The sequence below is a fragment of the Maylandia zebra genome, linkage group LG17 (assembly GCF_041146795.1).
Source record: "Maylandia zebra isolate NMK-2024a linkage group LG17, Mzebra_GT3a, whole genome shotgun sequence".
NCBI classification, from domain to species: Eukaryota; Metazoa; Chordata; class Actinopteri; order Cichliformes; family Cichlidae; genus Maylandia; species Maylandia zebra.
The window spans coordinates 30,161,529-30,179,577 of record NC_135183.1 but is presented as its reverse complement, the minus strand read 5'-3'; the positions used below and the strand labels follow the sequence as shown (position 1 = coordinate 30,179,577).

The window sequence follows — 18,049 nt, the reverse complement described above, 5'->3', positions numbered from 1 at the left end:
AGTATACTCCATCTGTCTGCATGACTTCAACGATCCTGTCTATATATAGACAGGATCGTTGAAGTCATGCAGACAGATAAATCACAGGATGATTTTGGTTTTAAAAAACAAACATTTTAAAGCATGACTACATTTACATTGTAACTAACAGCATTAAAAAATGATATTCAGAAGGGGAAGATTTCAATAACGGTAGCACCTGCCAAAATTGCCAGAGCCAAGTTGACCACCTTCATCTGCTTTATTTGGCAAAGATAAAGATTTTATGCCGGATGCCTAGCACGGGTACAGTCAAATGAAAGAGGCATTCTTGTTGAACTGACCAACATAATTGTTTATAAGATGGTGTCACTGCAGATTCACACTTGAACTGACTAAAACAGTGATACAGCAAAAAATTCCTGTAGAAAATCACAAACTGAAATGATCAGACACTGCACACACTGTGCAAACTGTCAGCCTGACTGATCATCAAGTATTTTGAGATTGGTTGTTAATCTATAGGCTACAGACTTATGGTGCCAAAAACTAATTTCAGGTTTTTTATTTATTCTAAAAAAGTAAAGAGTATCGTTGACAGTTCTACTGGCTGCTCTCTTACCTCGATGAGGAGCACTGCCCTCAGTGGTTCCAGCAACTTGAGCCTTGCTTCTGTCACATTTTCCATATTTCTGTTCTCCACGACCAGAGGCGGAGCCAGGCATTTGAAACAACCGGGGCTTAGCCCAAAAGGATAGTATGCATGTGGGATTTTTTTTTCCCTGGGGGGGGGTAGAAATGACTGAAAGATTAATTGGCTCTGTTTTGAGTTTTGTTCAAAAAAGAATGACTTCATATAGGGAAAAATATATATCACATGTGCAGAACACCTTAAACTAGTTTTTTAATTAAGCAGCAAGGCAGAACAAAATCAGGGCTGTATCAAGACACGAGGACTAAACCCCAATTCAACCAGACCAAGAACTGATCCAGAATTAAAACAGGACTACAACAGTTCAAAATCAGGACTACTTGGGACTTAACCAAGACAGAACCAGAATCAGAACTAGATGATAGCACTAAAAATCATCATAGACCTGCACTACATTTATTTTTTAATTTTACCAAAGTACAATATTTAGATTGAGAAAGGTTTATATAATTATTTAGCCTTGTTGTGCAAACAAGCCTGCATAACTTAATAAATATAGAATTTGAAAAATAACAAACCTAAAAAGAAACACTAGGTATGAGATACATGAGTACCTATAATACGGTGATACTTTTGGTAAACAACCATTTGACTAACATGTTTGTCTCACCTGCTCTTGTTCATCTCTGTTCTGTCCTCATTCTCCATCTCCCTCTCTGTTCCTCTCTCTCTCTTTGTGCTGACAATCATCAAATATACAGATATTTACAAACTCTTCAGATAAAAACACAAACACTTTTTAATTGTAACATCAAATCAGACTAAATGTTTATTTTTTTTAGATTGATAAATATAAAAAACATATTTGTTAACTTTAAGAGTAAAGAGAGAAATCGTCTGTATTTCTTAATTGCAAATGGCACCAAATTGTATTCAAATTGAGCCACACTTATGGAGCTCCATAGTTCTTTTCCTGGTGTTTTGGTTGACATCTCTTGATTTTCCCATGTCACAGAAACAGGCTCTGTGTTTTGCCTTATATGCATCCACAGCTGTGCCACCTGTTTACTCACATGGACTCTACTAACCTATCAGAAGCTTCTTCAGCTCAGAATGGAATCGTCTGGAGTTTTCTTATTAATTAACAATAAACTTAGTGTACATGTACTCCTAAATTTGATGAAAGTGATAAAAAACAGAAAGCTCTGTCTCTCTTTATTGTGACATTTAACTAATTCAAAAGATATTTCAATATTTATCTAAAACAAAAGTTTACTCTAAATTGATGTTGTGCAGTAAAAATGTTTTATGTTTTCTCCCTAAAGTGTAAATATCTGGTTACAAATGTGAATATCCTGCTGTGTACTGAAATCCCTCTTGTTTTGCATACAAATATACTGAACAACATACAAAGCATAATATATAAAATAACATTTACCTGAGTTTTCCATTCTTATATTTCAGTACATAACTGAAACCGATTTAGTCGGGGAGGGTAAGAACTGAAAATATGAAATAAACACACGTAAGCTAAGAATCTCTAAAAAAAATAGCATTTGTTCGGCTTTTCATTTCGCCATTTGTTGATTCACTTGAACAGCAAGTAACGTAATATGGGTCAAGTGATCAGTTTGATATCAATCTTTCGTGATGCACCGTCATATTTACATTATTTGTACGGTACGAATGATTTGCTTTGGTACCTGGTCAAACTTAAGCTCTCCTTAGTATGGCTGGCTCCGTCTCTCCAACAGCGCACTGACGGGCAGCAGCTGCCCCGCCCCCTCGCTCAGTCGCTTAGTGCCTGAGCTTGGATCATACCAATATCAGGGGGGGATTCACGCACAGTCGTAAATTCCCACAGTGTGCACTATGTGCTTCGAATATTGTGTGTACTTTTTGTTTTATACAGTTGTCAGCCAGGCATCTAACTATGAAAAAATTGCACTCCAAAATACCCCGGGCTTCTGACAAAACAACCCGGGCTTAAGCCCAGTAAGCCACCCCCACGCTCCGCCCCTGTCCACGACATCATTGGATGCCTTTGCACAGTGCAAACGTGCCAAAGTTTTGCAATTCAGATATCAGGTACTTTAGAAAGCAGTTTTAGATAGCAATTGTCATTTTTCACCATCAGGGGTGACTTTGAGGCATTTTGCCTTATTACTCCTACAACATTTTCAATCATTTGAGTTGCTGGCACCATTGTGCTTTTTCCTGAGATGATACCTTTTTACATCATTAATCAGGCTTACATGCAAGTTGACTCCATTAGGGTGGACAGTCCTTACAGGGAGATAACAATGATCCAATAGCACCTGTGACTTCACCTGAATCTGGGCCATTTCAAAATCAGTCCATATTCTCCCTTTCAATTTTCTTTTGATAGCCAGTAAATTAAACAGCCTTCTCTGAGAGTGAACCATCTTACTGTTGTTCTCCTTTTTGTGTACTGTACTCCCATTTCCACCACCTCCTGTCTCACTTTCTCATCTCATCTTCTGTCCATTACCAGCTCGGCTGAGCTGCAGCCAACTTCTGGAGAGTCTTGCAAATAATTTAATTTCTGGGGAATGATAGATGAGTTTAAAACCCTGTGGTCAACCTACCAAAGCAATGGACAATGCACAAAAGAGGTGAAGAAATGAGAGCAACTAGGGTGTAGTGGATGGTGATGACTGTTGGGGTGATTTGTGACAGAAGGATAGCAGCAAGAGTGAAAGGTAACTATTGTTTAGAGACAACGGGATTTACAAAAAGACAGGAGGTGGGGCTGGAGGTAGCAGAGTAGAAGATACATGGCCACTTTGGGAGTGACCAGGGTTGACAAAATTAGACATGAGTATATCAGAGGGACAGCTCAAGTTGAGCGGTCTGGACAAAAGGTAGAGATGGTTTGGAAATGTGCAGAGGAGATATCTTTGCTATATTAGGCAAAGGATCTTTAACATGGAGCTGCCAGGCAGGAGAAAAAGGAATACCATAGAGAAAATTCATAGATGTGGTGAAAGGGATGCAAAAAGCTGATAGAGAGAGGAGTGTGCAAGGCATAGGGTAATATGGAAGCAGATGATCTGCTCCTAAAGGGAAGAACTGAAACAAGAAGAATAAGGGCAAGAAGAAGATAGCTTCCGGTCACCTTTTCCTGGAAAAAGTTACTAAAACCAAGAAACACCTGCCGTGCTAGTATTGCACACATATAATCAGACTTTATTATCTTCTTAAGAAAGCTCCATAAACCTGTTTTACATATCTGATAACATCTGGAAATATATTCCCTTGTCCATTTCCCCCGTCTGGTCACTAGCTGGCCCCATTAGATGAAGGCATTGTGGAAAAAAAGAGCCCAAACAGTAAATTAGAGCTTTTATTGCATTCAAATAAAGTGTGATCTTTAGTGTAAGTCACTGAGAGGGAAATTGTTTTCACATATTTTGATTTCACTGTTTAGAAACATGACAAAGAAGAATGAGTCTTGTGTGTTCTGCTAGAGTTAGAGCTCAACAAACTGGGGACTATACATGTTACATGTAAGGAATGCATACAAATCTGTTAAAATGGATGTGTGCGCAGTCAGTTACCCATGAAATGCCCAAAACCTGCATGAAAAACTCTCTAGTATGAACAAACGTACATTTTAAGCTGTTGCAAGCATGCTTTTATGGTGGCGCAACTCTAAAAGTGCAATAGTTTACACATGTGCATGTGTATATCAGTGAATGCGCATCATAAGCCACGGGAAGTATCCAGTGCTCTTCATGGCAAAGGTACTGATGAACAAATTGATGCCTGAGGTGATGAAGACTATAATGGTGGTTATGTTGTTCAGGTAGTCCAGACGCTTTTGTAGAGTGGAATTGTTCAGGTTCCGACGGCCTGTGTCGCACACACACGCACACAAACACAATAGAGGAAAAACAGGCATGAGACCAGATGATGACACATTTCTTTTGACCAAAATGCCTTATATATATTTTTAATCTGCCAAAAGAATAGTATAGATGCAGGCCCAAAATAACAATGTTCAGTAAAAATACAATAAGCCAAGTATAGCTTTCTTTATAATCACTCGTTTTATTTAGCTTTTTATTCACAAAGATATTTATCCATTTCATATTTTTTTTTCTATTTTTCTGATGTCAAAGATGTTTTAAAATAAGATGTATATTTAAAATCAAAACAAGCTTTACACTTTTACCGATTAGGCACATAAAAGAAGGGAAGAATACATGTAAAATGCACAGAAAAAGTAGAGACATCTACAATAAAAAAGTACAATATTTGCACAAGCATGTCATTGGAGCAAATAAAACCATGCATGTTTAAATGACAGCTGGTTAAAGTTAAAAATATTTTAGTTCGATTACAGTGTGAGAAATTTGACAAGTGTCTGAATAGGAATTAAGATGCAATGTTTGAACACATGGGATTGTTTTCCAACTTTGTCTTAGGCCAATGTGTCATGCTACTGCACAGATGAAATACTGCTGCAAAGCATGTTGGTGGGTCTGTGCATGACTTGGATATATTTTCATAGTTTTGTGTGTCTCAAAAGTGGAGTCGAGCCAACAGCCAGCGGAAGAATCCGGTCCTCTTGGAGCCGAAGAAGCTGATGAAGAAGTTAATCACTGTGGTGGCGAAGATGATGCCTGTAGCAACGTTGTTCAGGTAGTCGAGTCGTTTCTGATTGGACACCACGTTAAGGTCCCTGCGGGCTGCAACATGCACACACATGCACACAGACAGACACACAAACACACAATTTCAAACATTTCAAACACAACCACCACTCTCACAGTTAACCCATACATACAAACGTTCAGTAATCCAAACAACGGCAATATTGTTGGCTCATCACTCATGCTGCCCTCCATCCTCTTTGTAGTCTATGTGAGTTTGACTGGTTCAGATTTCACTGTAAAACATAAAAACTGAACAGGATTAAACCAAAGTTTGGATTGATGAGCAAGCTCTGTATTGTGCCCATTGGAGAAACTGGCACTGTGACGCTAGGTCAAAAAGTACACCAGTCCTGTAAGACTTCCTTGTTAAAATGCCCAATGTACGTCCTGGTAACAAAATAACGTTTGGGCTCTACTGAGGTTTTGCATTGAACTTAACAGCAAACCATGTGATGTCATTTGTCTCCATTTTGAAAGTGTGACAAGGTAGGGTCGAATGAATAAGCTCTCAGTCACATAGTCTTAGAGAGCAGTCAGTGACTATCAGGAAATTATCGATCACAGGAAAAATGTAAAAAAAAGACTGGGCTTACAGAACCAGCTAGCTAGCCAAACTTGCTCGCATTGGCTAGCATCTTAGTGCTCCACTTTCTCAACTTATTTTTGTCTAACAAATAAGTCACTTAGGTTTTTTACACCCACCTTTTATATATAGTCTGTGCAAGCAGCTTATTTTAATATATATACCATAAATCTGTGTGTTTTATAATGGTAAACCGCAAAGGATAGAGCTCAAAGATTGCGCAGGAGGGAAAAGTTAGCCCTGCTCCTTCGAACAGAAGCTGCTCACTGCTAGCAAGTAAGCTAATGAGTATATTTAAAAATCAACTTAACTTTACTGGCATGACTGAGAGCTTGCTCCCACTTAGCTCTAAGACTGAATGTTGAAGCAATCTTTGACTGTAAAGTGTGTATACCTTTTAAAAACATTCATTCATCCACAGCTACTGAACAAACAGCTATTATGCTACAGTAATAGCTGTTTGTTCAGTGGCTGTGGATGAATGAATGTTAAAGGGGACTACTTTGTGGCCAAATTTGGTGTGTGCAAAGTTCAACATTTCATCAGCAACATTAATCAAATGTTTATGTTTATCAATGTACATACATTTGTCTGCTTAATCTGTCTTATAGAATAAAGCGCTGAAATAGCCATCGCAGCAAGCAGCTGCGCTGTGTCCCAAAGGCCGATTTAATAATGTTGATAATGAAAGTGAGGCAGATGATGCCGGTAATTAGATTGTTCAAGAAGTTCAAGCACCGCTGACAAGAAGGGAGACGGGTCAGCTCCAGTCGAGCTGCACTCACACATACACACAAATGGAAAATGCATACATACATTGCACACACACATAACCAGAACACAACCATGCAGACAGAAAAAAACAGAGACAGACACACACATCTAGTTGGTCCGCTGGCCCAATCCATCCATACTGAACTAAACAATACAATAGTAATATAGTTGATTAGTTAGTGAGTTGGACAATAGGTTACACTGGCATGTGTTATGATTGTGTGCTTGTGTGACCACAACCTAGTTATGTGGGTCAGAATCTGTTCTTACTTTCTAAACAGGTGTACATACTAGAACCATTGCCTACGTTACACAGTCAGAAATGCATCCTGGCAAAGAGGCCAGTGCGTTCCATCCCGAAGACAGTGATGAAGATGTTGGTGACAAAGACGAGGAAGATGGTGATGGTTAGGGTGTTGTTCAGGCTGTCCAGGCGCTTCTGGTTGGCTTCTTCATTGAGGTCTCGCCGGGCTGCAATGCACATATACAAACACATACCAAAAATAGCAACAAAACGAGAGCATAAAGTGCAGGGAACCATCGTGTTTCTGTAGTTCCTGCATATAAAATGCATTAGATTGCTTATGGATTTTATACCTAAAGCCACTACCTTTAAACCTGCACTAGCTGTATTTGACTACAAACAAGTGTCAGTAAATTAGTGTGTTAATATGATGGGTTAAAAACATGGAAGATAGATTTCTGAGTCAGAAGATGTCCAGCCTAAATCTATAATGCCTACCGATTATGATGATCAGGATTCCAGCCACTATCTGAAGAGCCAGGGAAAAGGAAATGAGCGTCAGAACAGCGGCGTAATACCTAGAAACGAAAAGGAAATGCAATGCAAACAAAAGGATAGTGAATAGATAATATTTTTGGCAAACATAAATGTGATCATTGAGAAACAGCTCACAGGTAAACAATTACGGTTTTGCCTTCTTCATATGTACATATATTGTACCTGTAGCCTGCACCCTGTTCAATGACTGTCTTCATGTGTGTAATGTTAGCCAGGAACAAGGCGATGTCCAGCATGCCTTCAGCTGCTGTTTTCTTAGTAGCATACAGGTTCATGTTCAGGTTGGAGGCTGAACCACCCTGCAATAGAGAGACACAGATTTCAAGTGGGTTATCTTACAATTGTATCCACACACTTCTTTTCAAGTAAGTAGAAGTATAAGAGTGTAAGATACTGATGGCAAAATGCAGTCCCAAATATTCAGTCATTTGGTTATTAAATACCAAGCCATGCTTTTTACAAACTACATTTAAACTCATTCCATCCATTATAATGCAGCAGGGATCTTACCTTGTAATACAAAACGTTTTCAGATAACTGTTGTCATGAATTGGTGCTATTTAAACAACACTGAATTGGATTCCTTAAAATGATCTTCTTTTAAAGTTATCAGAAATTATTAAAAATTTAACTCAGTAGCGTTCAAACACTCATCTCACCCCCAAACAATTAATCAACAAATATAAAGAGCTAAGACAAATACTGTACTGAACATCATTTTCTCTAACAAGTAACTGGCCACAAGAGGGCAGTACAGACCAAGGATACGGTTACAGGATAATCTATTATATTATTTATCATATTCAATATTTGCAACCAAAGGAAAACCAGAGATATGATGAGTGGGAAAGTTGGTATATTGAGTTCATCTGATACTCTATGCAATCTATTAACAGACAAATTAACTGTTTGAGAACTGCAAGAGAAGAAGTGCATTAGGCAGTTTGTGGCTCATGTTTCATAAATTGAAATTGTGTGCATGTGTGTTGATGTACGGTTTTCTGTGCTTCTGTGTTACTGCAAATCTTCTTATCTCCCCAGGACAATGATTTGGTAGAGCAGCAGGAGATGAGTTTGACTAGAAAAGGAAGAATCGGCCTGGTTTCGTGGTTTTGGCAATTTGGCAATAAAAACGGTGTGTGTGTGTGTGTCTGTGTGTGTGTCTGTGTTTACTTGAATAATCATTGCTATGAGGACCTATTTGAGATTTAAACCATTAAGGCGAGGACAGATTGAGTGGTCTTTCCTTTCCTTTAAAGGACTATTCAGAGGTTTGGATTTGGTTTTAAGGTTCAGGTTTTAATTACACTATTACACTATTTGGAGAGCTTAGAATGTGCATTACCATCTTTATAAAGGTAGCAATAGTGAGCGTGTGCAGTGAGATGAGAAGAAATGAAAACATGAGGCATCATTACGTTACTGTATGACTCACAGCACATATAAAGGGCTAAAATTTTCTAGATCTAATTGTCCTGCTATAGAACACAGACTGCAGATGCACATATTGGATTACATAAGACTTATCTATATACTAAAGTGCTCTGTTCGCAAATGGATGGCTGTGTGTATGCATGTGTACCATAAATCTGTTTTTCTTCAGCCTGCATAGAAAGAGAAATGCACTTAGGGAAGACATAGATCACATAAATGAAGTCAGTCATATTCACACTAAGGGCACATTGCACCTCATGACCTCACTGTGCTTTAATGTGCTTTGCTGCTCCAAAATAAACAGCGCTGACATTGTACATGTGCAGCAATTGTTAACACTTCAGCTCCTCTGTTTGCGCCGCGTCTGTTTTTATAATCACCAACCAATTGCGACTGATATTAATTTCAGCTTTTAAGCCATGTATATTCCATATACATGTGCATTAAGAAGGGTTATAGCAAGTATCTGACTTTATAGACACACTCACAAGGCCTTTCATTAGGTTTAAATGGCCTTTAATGCAACCAGCAAGTTACATGGTAGTGACTTACAGAAAGGCAACAGTAACTCAAATAACCACTCGTTACAACCACGGTATGCGGAAGAGCATCTCTGAACACTCACACAATGTTGAACCTTGAAGCAGACAGTAGTCAAGACTGCCTAAACCAAGACCAAGACAGTCGGAGTCAAGACCAAGACAAAGTCGAGATGAGACCAAGACTGAGACAGAGACTTAAAAGTCTTTAAACTGCAGCCAGATGCTGCTTCGTTTACGGGTGTCAGGCATATTTATGTGTTTTTGCGATGCACTCGCACAGCCCTCCTCACCGCTGTCTACTGAGTCACTCACTTACTGAGAGGACAGACGCACGCTCCACTTGACTGTCGTGTCTCTCACCCTGTTTTTGACATAATGATATTATCCTATATCCTCGCATGTGATTGGCCACAATATGGAGGAATTGGAGCATAGCTGAGCCACTGTGTGAGAGCTGAGCAGCGAAAGGAAATGAAGTGAGGAGCCGGCTCTCGCTCAATGGGAGTCGACTCTTCTGATTCACTACAAAGCACTCTCTAAGCACGGCTCTTAGAGCTGATGCTTTTGCGCATGACACATTATCGAACGTTATGCTGTGTGTCATGGATACTGTTGACTCCAAATCTCCCGACCACTATGTCGCTCTGAGACAGCAAGACCGAGACAGCGAGACCAAGACCAAGACCGAGGGATCCGAGACCAAGACAAGACCAAGACCACGTAAAAGTGGTCTCGAGACAGAGACCAACTCTAGCAGATAGGCTACAGCAGCAGAAGACCACACAGAGTGAACTAAAAAAAAGGAAGCCGAGGCTACAGTGTGCAAGGACAATCCACCAAAACTGGGACAGCAGAAGATTTGAAAAATATTAAGTGGTTGGATGAGTGTCAGTTTCTGCTGATGTATTTCTGCTGATGTAAACAACATGCAAGCGGTGCTTGATCCTGGCTTGTATCATGTATGCTACCTGTAGTAGCAGCTGTGTGATAACATCATGTCAATATGGACCAAAACCTCTGAGCAATGTGTTGAGCGAATGCTTTTAGGAAGCAGTTAGTCTTCAATGTGATGATCTTTTGTTGGTTATATATATAAACCATCTTCATCAGGCTCATCTCTTCCTCTCAGGATGATATTACTATTATAATCTATCACAGGCAAAAACTATTGCATAGATCATGGTAAAGCATGACATGGCCACGGTCAAGCCACAAACCCAGTGCTGTAATGCTATGCAGTAATAAACACTGTGGTTTTGACACCCTCTAGTGGAAATTATCTGTTATTGAATAAATGTGGTGTGTTTTGTTGCCATGCCACAAAATACATAATAAATCATGTGGAAATCATAACAATAGCAAAACCTGTTCCTATTTTTATAAGTAATGGCATAATTTAGGCTCGGGGGGAGGGGGGGGGGGGTGAATGCCCTGCAGCATTGGACTTCAACCCAAGAGAAAGCTGTTAATAGCCTGTCCTTTTTAAAACATAATTCCATAAACGTAACCACTTGTTTATTATCTTAAACCCAACAATGAATCTGAACAACAACAAATCTTCTGAACTGAAATGTTTGTAGCTCTGCAAAAGCCAAGAGCCAGCACACCCACACCACACAGGCCTTTGCCAGATGTGCTGCCGTGCAAAAGTAAGCAGGGCTCACATTGCTTACTCTCTCTTTCAACACACCTTTAAAATAAGTGAAGCTGGTTTCAGATTTGTCCGCTTTTGATGAGGTGGTCAGAACACAGAAATGTTTGGATGATCGTAAAAGCCTGGCAGCAGTCGCTATCACGCTGTTTTGCCAGTTTGCTGGCTCAGTGAACATATGGAAACGCTCCAGAAGTTGTAGAGTAGGTGCACTCTGAAGGATGTAAACACAGCGTTCTTAAAGGTCACATGTTTAGGTGTCTTCCTTGCATTCTGACCACAACTGCTGCTAGCGTAGCCATTGTGTTTACATCCTCTTCCTTTCCTTTCACTCCACAAGTTCTGGATGTGTTCCTTCTGCATGGAGACGGCGATTTGCAAGGTGCGCTTTGGTAGCAAATAGCTTTCACTGACACTGTTCATATGAGGTCTGTGGCTTCTCATAACTGTGCTGCTGCAGTTTCTCGAGCAAGCTGTTGATGCTGACATTTCGGTTCAAGTGCCGCAAACCAAAACAAACTGTCCTTTCACCAATGAGGAAAAAGTAGCTCTGTTTTTACTCGGTATTTTTGAATATACTTTACATTGCACTTTATCCAGATGTTTACCAATCCCAGGATATAAAGTCTTGAAATGTTTCTGTGGTTGGCAGTTTATCTGTCATAATGTTGTGATTTTCATCAAAATAGTGCCTGTGGTGTACTTTAGTGCTCAAAGCTTGATTTCATCCTCTGGTACATTTTCATCCAGACTGCGTAGATCTCCGAGAAACTACTTGGCAATTCCCAGAACTGTAAGACTGTCAAAACACCATGAGCACATGTACCGCAGCTTTTCTGTGTTTAAGTGTGTGTGTAAGAGAGAGAGAGAGAGAGACAGAAACTTGGTAAGAGTTAGGAGAGAGAGCACAGAAAGAGAGAGAAGCACAGGGTGGGTAGTGAGGAAGTGAGAAAAAATATGCAGCATTGGAAAGAGCGAGATGGGGAAAAAATATGCCTGTACACTGGCATTTTTCCATTTTTTTCTCCTTTGGGGACTCGTGGTCGCACTTTATCAACATCAGCCTTGGGAGTGCTGCCAAAACACACACACCCACACAAACACACACACACACACATAGACGCACACCACAACCAAAACATTGGAGTGGGCTATACAGATTTACTTACCATGTGTGTTCATTTAGTGTAATGTCTCTCTAAATGTACTGACTGCACTTTTATCATTCTTAATCTGCAGTTATCTTTATTTATTAACACTGAATGATAGACAGTTCTTTTAACTGTTGTTTCACACACGGAGAGAAGTCCTTATTTGCAGCAGGGTTTAGGAGAAGCAGTTCGATGAGGTTAGGACAGTTGCACACATTTAGGCTGTAAAGCTGATCTGAGACAAGCTTCATCATGAAGAACCAAGATTTTTTTTCTTTTTTTCATGCAGAATTATTGAAAAAATACTAAAACACCATTACACTGCCACTACCAGCCTGAACTGTTGCAGGATCAAGCTTGAATTTTGTTTACACTAACAGAAACTGAGGCTCATCAGACGAGTCAGTTTATTCCAGTCTTCTGTTGTACAGTTTGGGTGGTTTGTCTATACCAGTGATGTCCAAACCCAGGCCTCGAGAGTCCTGCAGGTTTTCCATGTGTCCTTGATCCATCACAGCTGATTTAAACTAATCATTTGATTTAGGTGTGTAGACCCAGGGTGATATCTAAAACCTGCAGGACACCGGCCCTTGAGGTCTGGAATTGGCCAAGCCTGGTCTATGCGAATTGTAGCCTTGGTTCCTGTTAGCTGACAAGAATGTTACTCAGTGTGGACTTCTGCTGCTGCCCATCTGCTTCAAGTTTCAACATGGTGTGTGCTCAAAACTGCTCTTCTGCATACTTTGGTTGTAGTGAGTGGCTATTTGAATTACTATTGAATATCCCAGCAGATCAGCAGTGTTTGAAAGAAGGTCCTGAGTTCGACTCCACTGCTGGCACCTTTCTGTTAGCGGGGCTGGGTAATTGGTAATTCCAAATTGCTCATAAGTGTAAATGTGAATGGTTGTCTGTGTACCTAGATTTACCCTGCCTCTCACCCTAAGGTAGCTCCAGCCCCCTCCCATTGCCCTAATAAGGATAAGTGTAATAAAATGGATGGTAAAAACATCTTTCTTCTCCATGGTCTATGTTCAGTTTTAATTCAGAAAGTTGTCTCCAAGCCTAAATGCACTGATTTGCTGTCATGTGATTGCTTGATTAGATATTTGCCTACCTAATAATGTGGCCGAGTAAAAACTTGGCATGATGATACAGAAGAAGAAGTTTACCAGAGTTACTACAATAAAAATATTCAAGTTATTTCATCAAACATTTCCTATGACATTTTAATGAAAAACAGAATTTTGGCTGTTTTGTGGATCTCGAAGAATATTCTTGTATTCATTGTGAGCCATAAATAACAATTTCACTAGCTGGGCCCACGTCCTCATTTTAGGTTTGACAGCGTTTTAGGAGGTAAAGGTGATACTTGGACATGAATTGAGCTGCGGTTTGGGAAAGGCCTCGAAGGGGACTGGCAACGGCTCCCCGGCCTGGCAGATCCCCGTGTACTAAATAGAAGTGAAGAAGTTAAAGAATTGAAAAGGGGAGGGAGGGTGGGGTACGTAAACGAGAATGAACAGCTTGCAGAAATAGTGGAACCTATACAGATAAGAACCGGAAGGAGCGTGGTTAGACAGAGGCGTGATCCCACTCCAGAAATTCTTATACATAATGTCCAAAAGAATTTACTAGATGCAAAGTAACCATAATTTAGTATGTTTACTATGAAATAGTGTAGAGTAAAATAATATTCTTATATAAGTTAATGGTTCCCTATCATGACACTACGGTGGGAAGAAAATTTAAATTTCTGCACACAGAAGATCTATTTCCTCTTGTGGTTTTGAAAATTGGATTTATATAGTAAACTTTTCCCAGAACCACAGAGCCCCTGTAAAACTCATTACCCCCCCATCACTGAACCTTAACCATAGGCACTGTGCCATATCACATAGTGTACACAATCCACACCCAAACACACAAACCCTGTATAAGACAAATAATGCATACTTGCCTTATGCATATACTATGAGGCACATACAAAAATATGTTGCCCCACGTGTATTGGCAAGCACATTTGTTCCAATAATACACGCAAAAACATGCTTACAAAACTGTACATCTTTACACTGTGAATGCACACGCACATACACACCAAACCACATGGGAGGCCCCCCTCATCTTCAAAGGAAGTGCTCCACCCCTGTACTCTTATTGGTCACTGTGAGGGCCAATGAAAAGGGAAACCCAACTAGGAGTGGACCTCCGGTGTTCCTTTACTATCTTAATTTTACGGAGTATCTGACTCAGTGTAAATGTACTTGCTTGACTTTCTTGTTCTTCTTTCTTCCAAGGCTCTCAATGCCTAAAGGCAACATCTTTCTGTTTATTTTAACTGCCATTTAAGGTGAGGGAGTTGGAAGAAAGCAGAAAAGTACCTGAAAAGAAACAGACAGAAAGAGAAATAGTCATCAAAAATGGAGGCAGAAAGGCAGTAAGACAAGATGTGTTTCCTTTCACTGGCTGAGTGGCAGCAGAGTATTGTCTCTAGTTAAGACTTACCTAGATTAGGTTGTATCCCACCCTGAAATAAAGCATGAGATTGGAAGAAGATGTGTCATGTCAAACGTATAGTTTTCTTCAAAGAATTTCCAAAACACAGTCACAGGTTGTTGATCTCTGATCAGACCTATTACCTGCATAAAGTCATGAGACCTATGATAGTCTAAGAAAATGCTTACATGCAAGAATTCGGAAGAAACAATATGAACCTTTGTGATGTGAAGGAAAAAGCTTGTGTGTGTACATTACCTGTTATGAGTAATGTCCGACAATGTTGTTGACCATCTTTCCTCTGTGTTAAGCATATAAATAAAGTACCGCAATGTTAAGTGGTCTTAGACCATGGCTTCTTTCCCCAAAGAGGCAAGGACTGACACCCCCCCCCCCCCACAAAAGTTCTTCATGACAACTGAATTTTTTAGCATGGCTCACCCATTTGATGGAAGGTTTGTAAGACTCTATAATTATTAGGTTATTCGGGGCATGAGTGTAACAAGTTGGACCCCCTTTTCCAGCTAAAAGTGACTCATTTTATACTTTTTTTTATTGCTAGTCCAAATTTGCATCACCGTCGATATGCTATTTCACATTAGAAAAATCACACAGCACACCACCAAACAAAAATGCCACAAAAAGCATATTAATCATTTTTAAGAACCGGATACCTGGTCTTTAAGTCTGACGTCATTAGCCGTGTCTGGGCCCAAATTCTGCTGCAAGTCCTTAAGTGGAATGATCACTGCGGCATCACTGAGAGTTGAAAAACTGTCTAAATTCTTTCATCTGTAATAAAATGATCAGTGTGGCTGCTCTACCAGGTGTAACAATTAAGTTTAACATCCAGGCATCCATGAAAACAGAATTTATAATATTTAACGGAGTTGGAAGTTAGCAGGGAGTTAGCTCGCTAGCTTCCATTTAAATATAATATACCATGTTCTGACTGAGGGATTTATGAAACAAATTACCGTATTCCCGGACTACAAAGCGCACCTGAATATTAGCCGCACAAGCTAAAATCAGGGGGAAATCCTGTTTTGTACATACATTAGCCGCACCTGACTAAAAGCCGCAGGTGTTTCAATGTTGACTTATCATATGTAAGAGAATATGCACAAAGGGAATTGTCAGGAAAGAGATGGCTGTTTGGAGACACACCCCTTTTATTCATATTTTGAAAAACAAGTTATGGGTACATATTTGCACATGTAGTACATAACAGTAACCTACAGCACACCAGAAAAATAGATTCGGACTACCTTTTAGGCTCAGGTGCAGTGACACGGCTTTAACAAGAAGAAAAGTCAGTCATTCACCATCTTTCTCTTCTTCCTGCGCACTAAAACCACCAAAGTCCTCTTCTCCAATGTCGGAAACGAACAGGCTCAGGATGGCTTCGTCATCCACTCTCCGCTTCTCTCCTTCGTTGTCACTTTCAAAACCAAAGAAATCCTCGTTGTCAGTGTCAGAGTCGAACACCCTCAGAAGGGCCGTGGCGGTGTCCTCCTCTCCATCATGCAGCAGTCCAGCCCTTCAAAATCCGTTGGTGATCGTGGATGTTTTCGCACTTTTCCACGCTGTCAGAATTCACCGGTGGAGTTGAGCATAACTTGCTTTTCGCAAGTTTATCGCCGCTCGTCATCCACGCCTCCCGCTGAATGCGTAGCGCTACTTTGAAGTTTGTTTTTCGCGCTACTTCGTACGGCACTACGTTGCCTGGCGGACGGACATGTGACTAACATACCACTCTTGAACCCCGATCCTTCCGCCAGGCAACGTAGTGCCGTACAACAGCGGAACAAACAAAACAAATCGTCTTACGATATCACAAAAATCATGGAAAATCCATAGAAAAGCCGCACCTGACTAAAAGCCGCAGGGTTCAAAGCTTGTGCAAAAAGTAGCGGCTCATAGCCCGACAATTACGGTAAAACGTACAGCTCTGCTATCACTTCCAACAAAAACGAAGACAGGAAAGTAAACAGCAGTGACGTTTGTAGGGTTACTGAAGTTTAGTTAGCTGGTATATAATGATATGCTACGTGATCGATAGCGCGACAAAGCTATGTTAGCATTATATAAACAGTAAAGCTGTAGGACGAACGCTAACGAACGGAGTACTTTTTTCAAACGTGAGGGTTCCTAATGGTTAAGGGCAAATACAATCGCATGGCAGGATGCTGTAAACAGACCAAACGTCAGTCAGGAGAACCACCGAGATAATCCATCCAAAATACGAGGTTAGTCATTAATATACTGCTGCATGGGCTGGGCTGTAGTTACATTGTAAGGGTTTAAAAACTGAGCTTTAAAGTGATTAGCAGTAATAAAAACCGAGAGAGGCCTGAAAGTGATCACTGACTGTTTTAGGGGCTTGTTGAGATTAAATAGAACAAGATACAAAGCATTAAAACATGTTAAAAACACAACAGCCTTATTAAATTCAGACAACTTTGGGCCCGGAAGCAGGATTCATCACGTCATCACTTAAAGAAAGGATAGCGGAATTGGTTTGGTTAGTCCCCAGTATACCTTTTTTCCTTTTTCTGACCACTACTCATGCTAGGGCCTTCATCTGGGTCAGAATTTTCTCCAAGACCCAGGTTAGATTGACCACTTTTTCATTTCAGTAATTATCTATCGCTATTACTTGCAGCATTGTCTCACTTCTTCTGTTTTACTGCCAGTTGGCAACCCATTTAATTAGAGCAGGTAGTTTTACTGCCCTCTAGAGCAAGAGAATGTAATTGCTCTACCCGTTACTCATGCCGGTCACTTAGAGTACTAATTAGGTGGAACCAGATAATCTTCCGCGGCACACCTGATCATTTCTCACAGCACACCTCTGTGCCAGGCCACAGTGGTTGGGAAAACTATTAAGTTTTGGTGTAAATTTAAAACTATTAAAAGCACTATTGAGTCACAAAGCATCAAACACTGTATGAAGGTGCAGAAAAGTCCAAATGTAATGTCTCCTTATGAGGACACAGGGTCTCAAGAGTTTGAAATAGAAGTCAACAAATCAGTGAGTCACAGTGGCTATTTCCATCTGTTATATACAGTCTATGGTCTGGTAAACCAAACAGGAGCATCTAGCAGCTAAAGTGACGTTTCTTTATCTGAGGCGTGGTAACAACCAAACAAAAATGAGACAAATGACTCCAGATTAAGGGTGTAAGATGTGACGTTTTATCCTATACTGGTAACCTGCCAAGGGTGTACCCACCTGTCACCCTTCAAATCCATTATGGATTTTGATTTTAACTTGAAGGCTGCCACATTTGCCATCTGCTC

General features: G+C 40.2%; 1 protein-coding gene across 9 annotated transcripts in view; it reads right to left on the bottom strand.

The window, feature by feature from the left end:
• Positions 1-3,984: 3,984 nt before the first annotated feature.
• The window catches only part of LOC101466122 (ninjurin-2), a 38,098-nt gene continuing 24,033 nt past the window's right edge, over positions 3,985-18,049 (bottom strand). Inside the window, exons 2-5 of one of the 9 annotated variants that reach the window (XM_012918340.3) lie at positions 7,635-7,771; positions 7,413-7,492; positions 6,978-7,141; positions 3,985-4,507 (exon numbers count right to left, since the gene is read on the bottom strand). In XM_012918340.3, coding sequence (XP_012773794.1) covers positions 6,987-7,141; positions 7,413-7,492; positions 7,635-7,771 — 372 coding nt within the window. In that variant the 3' untranslated portion in view covers positions 3,985-4,507; positions 6,978-6,986. The other 8 variants (XM_004548222.4, XM_004548220.2, XM_004548221.2 and 5 more) reach the window with 8 other exon arrangements.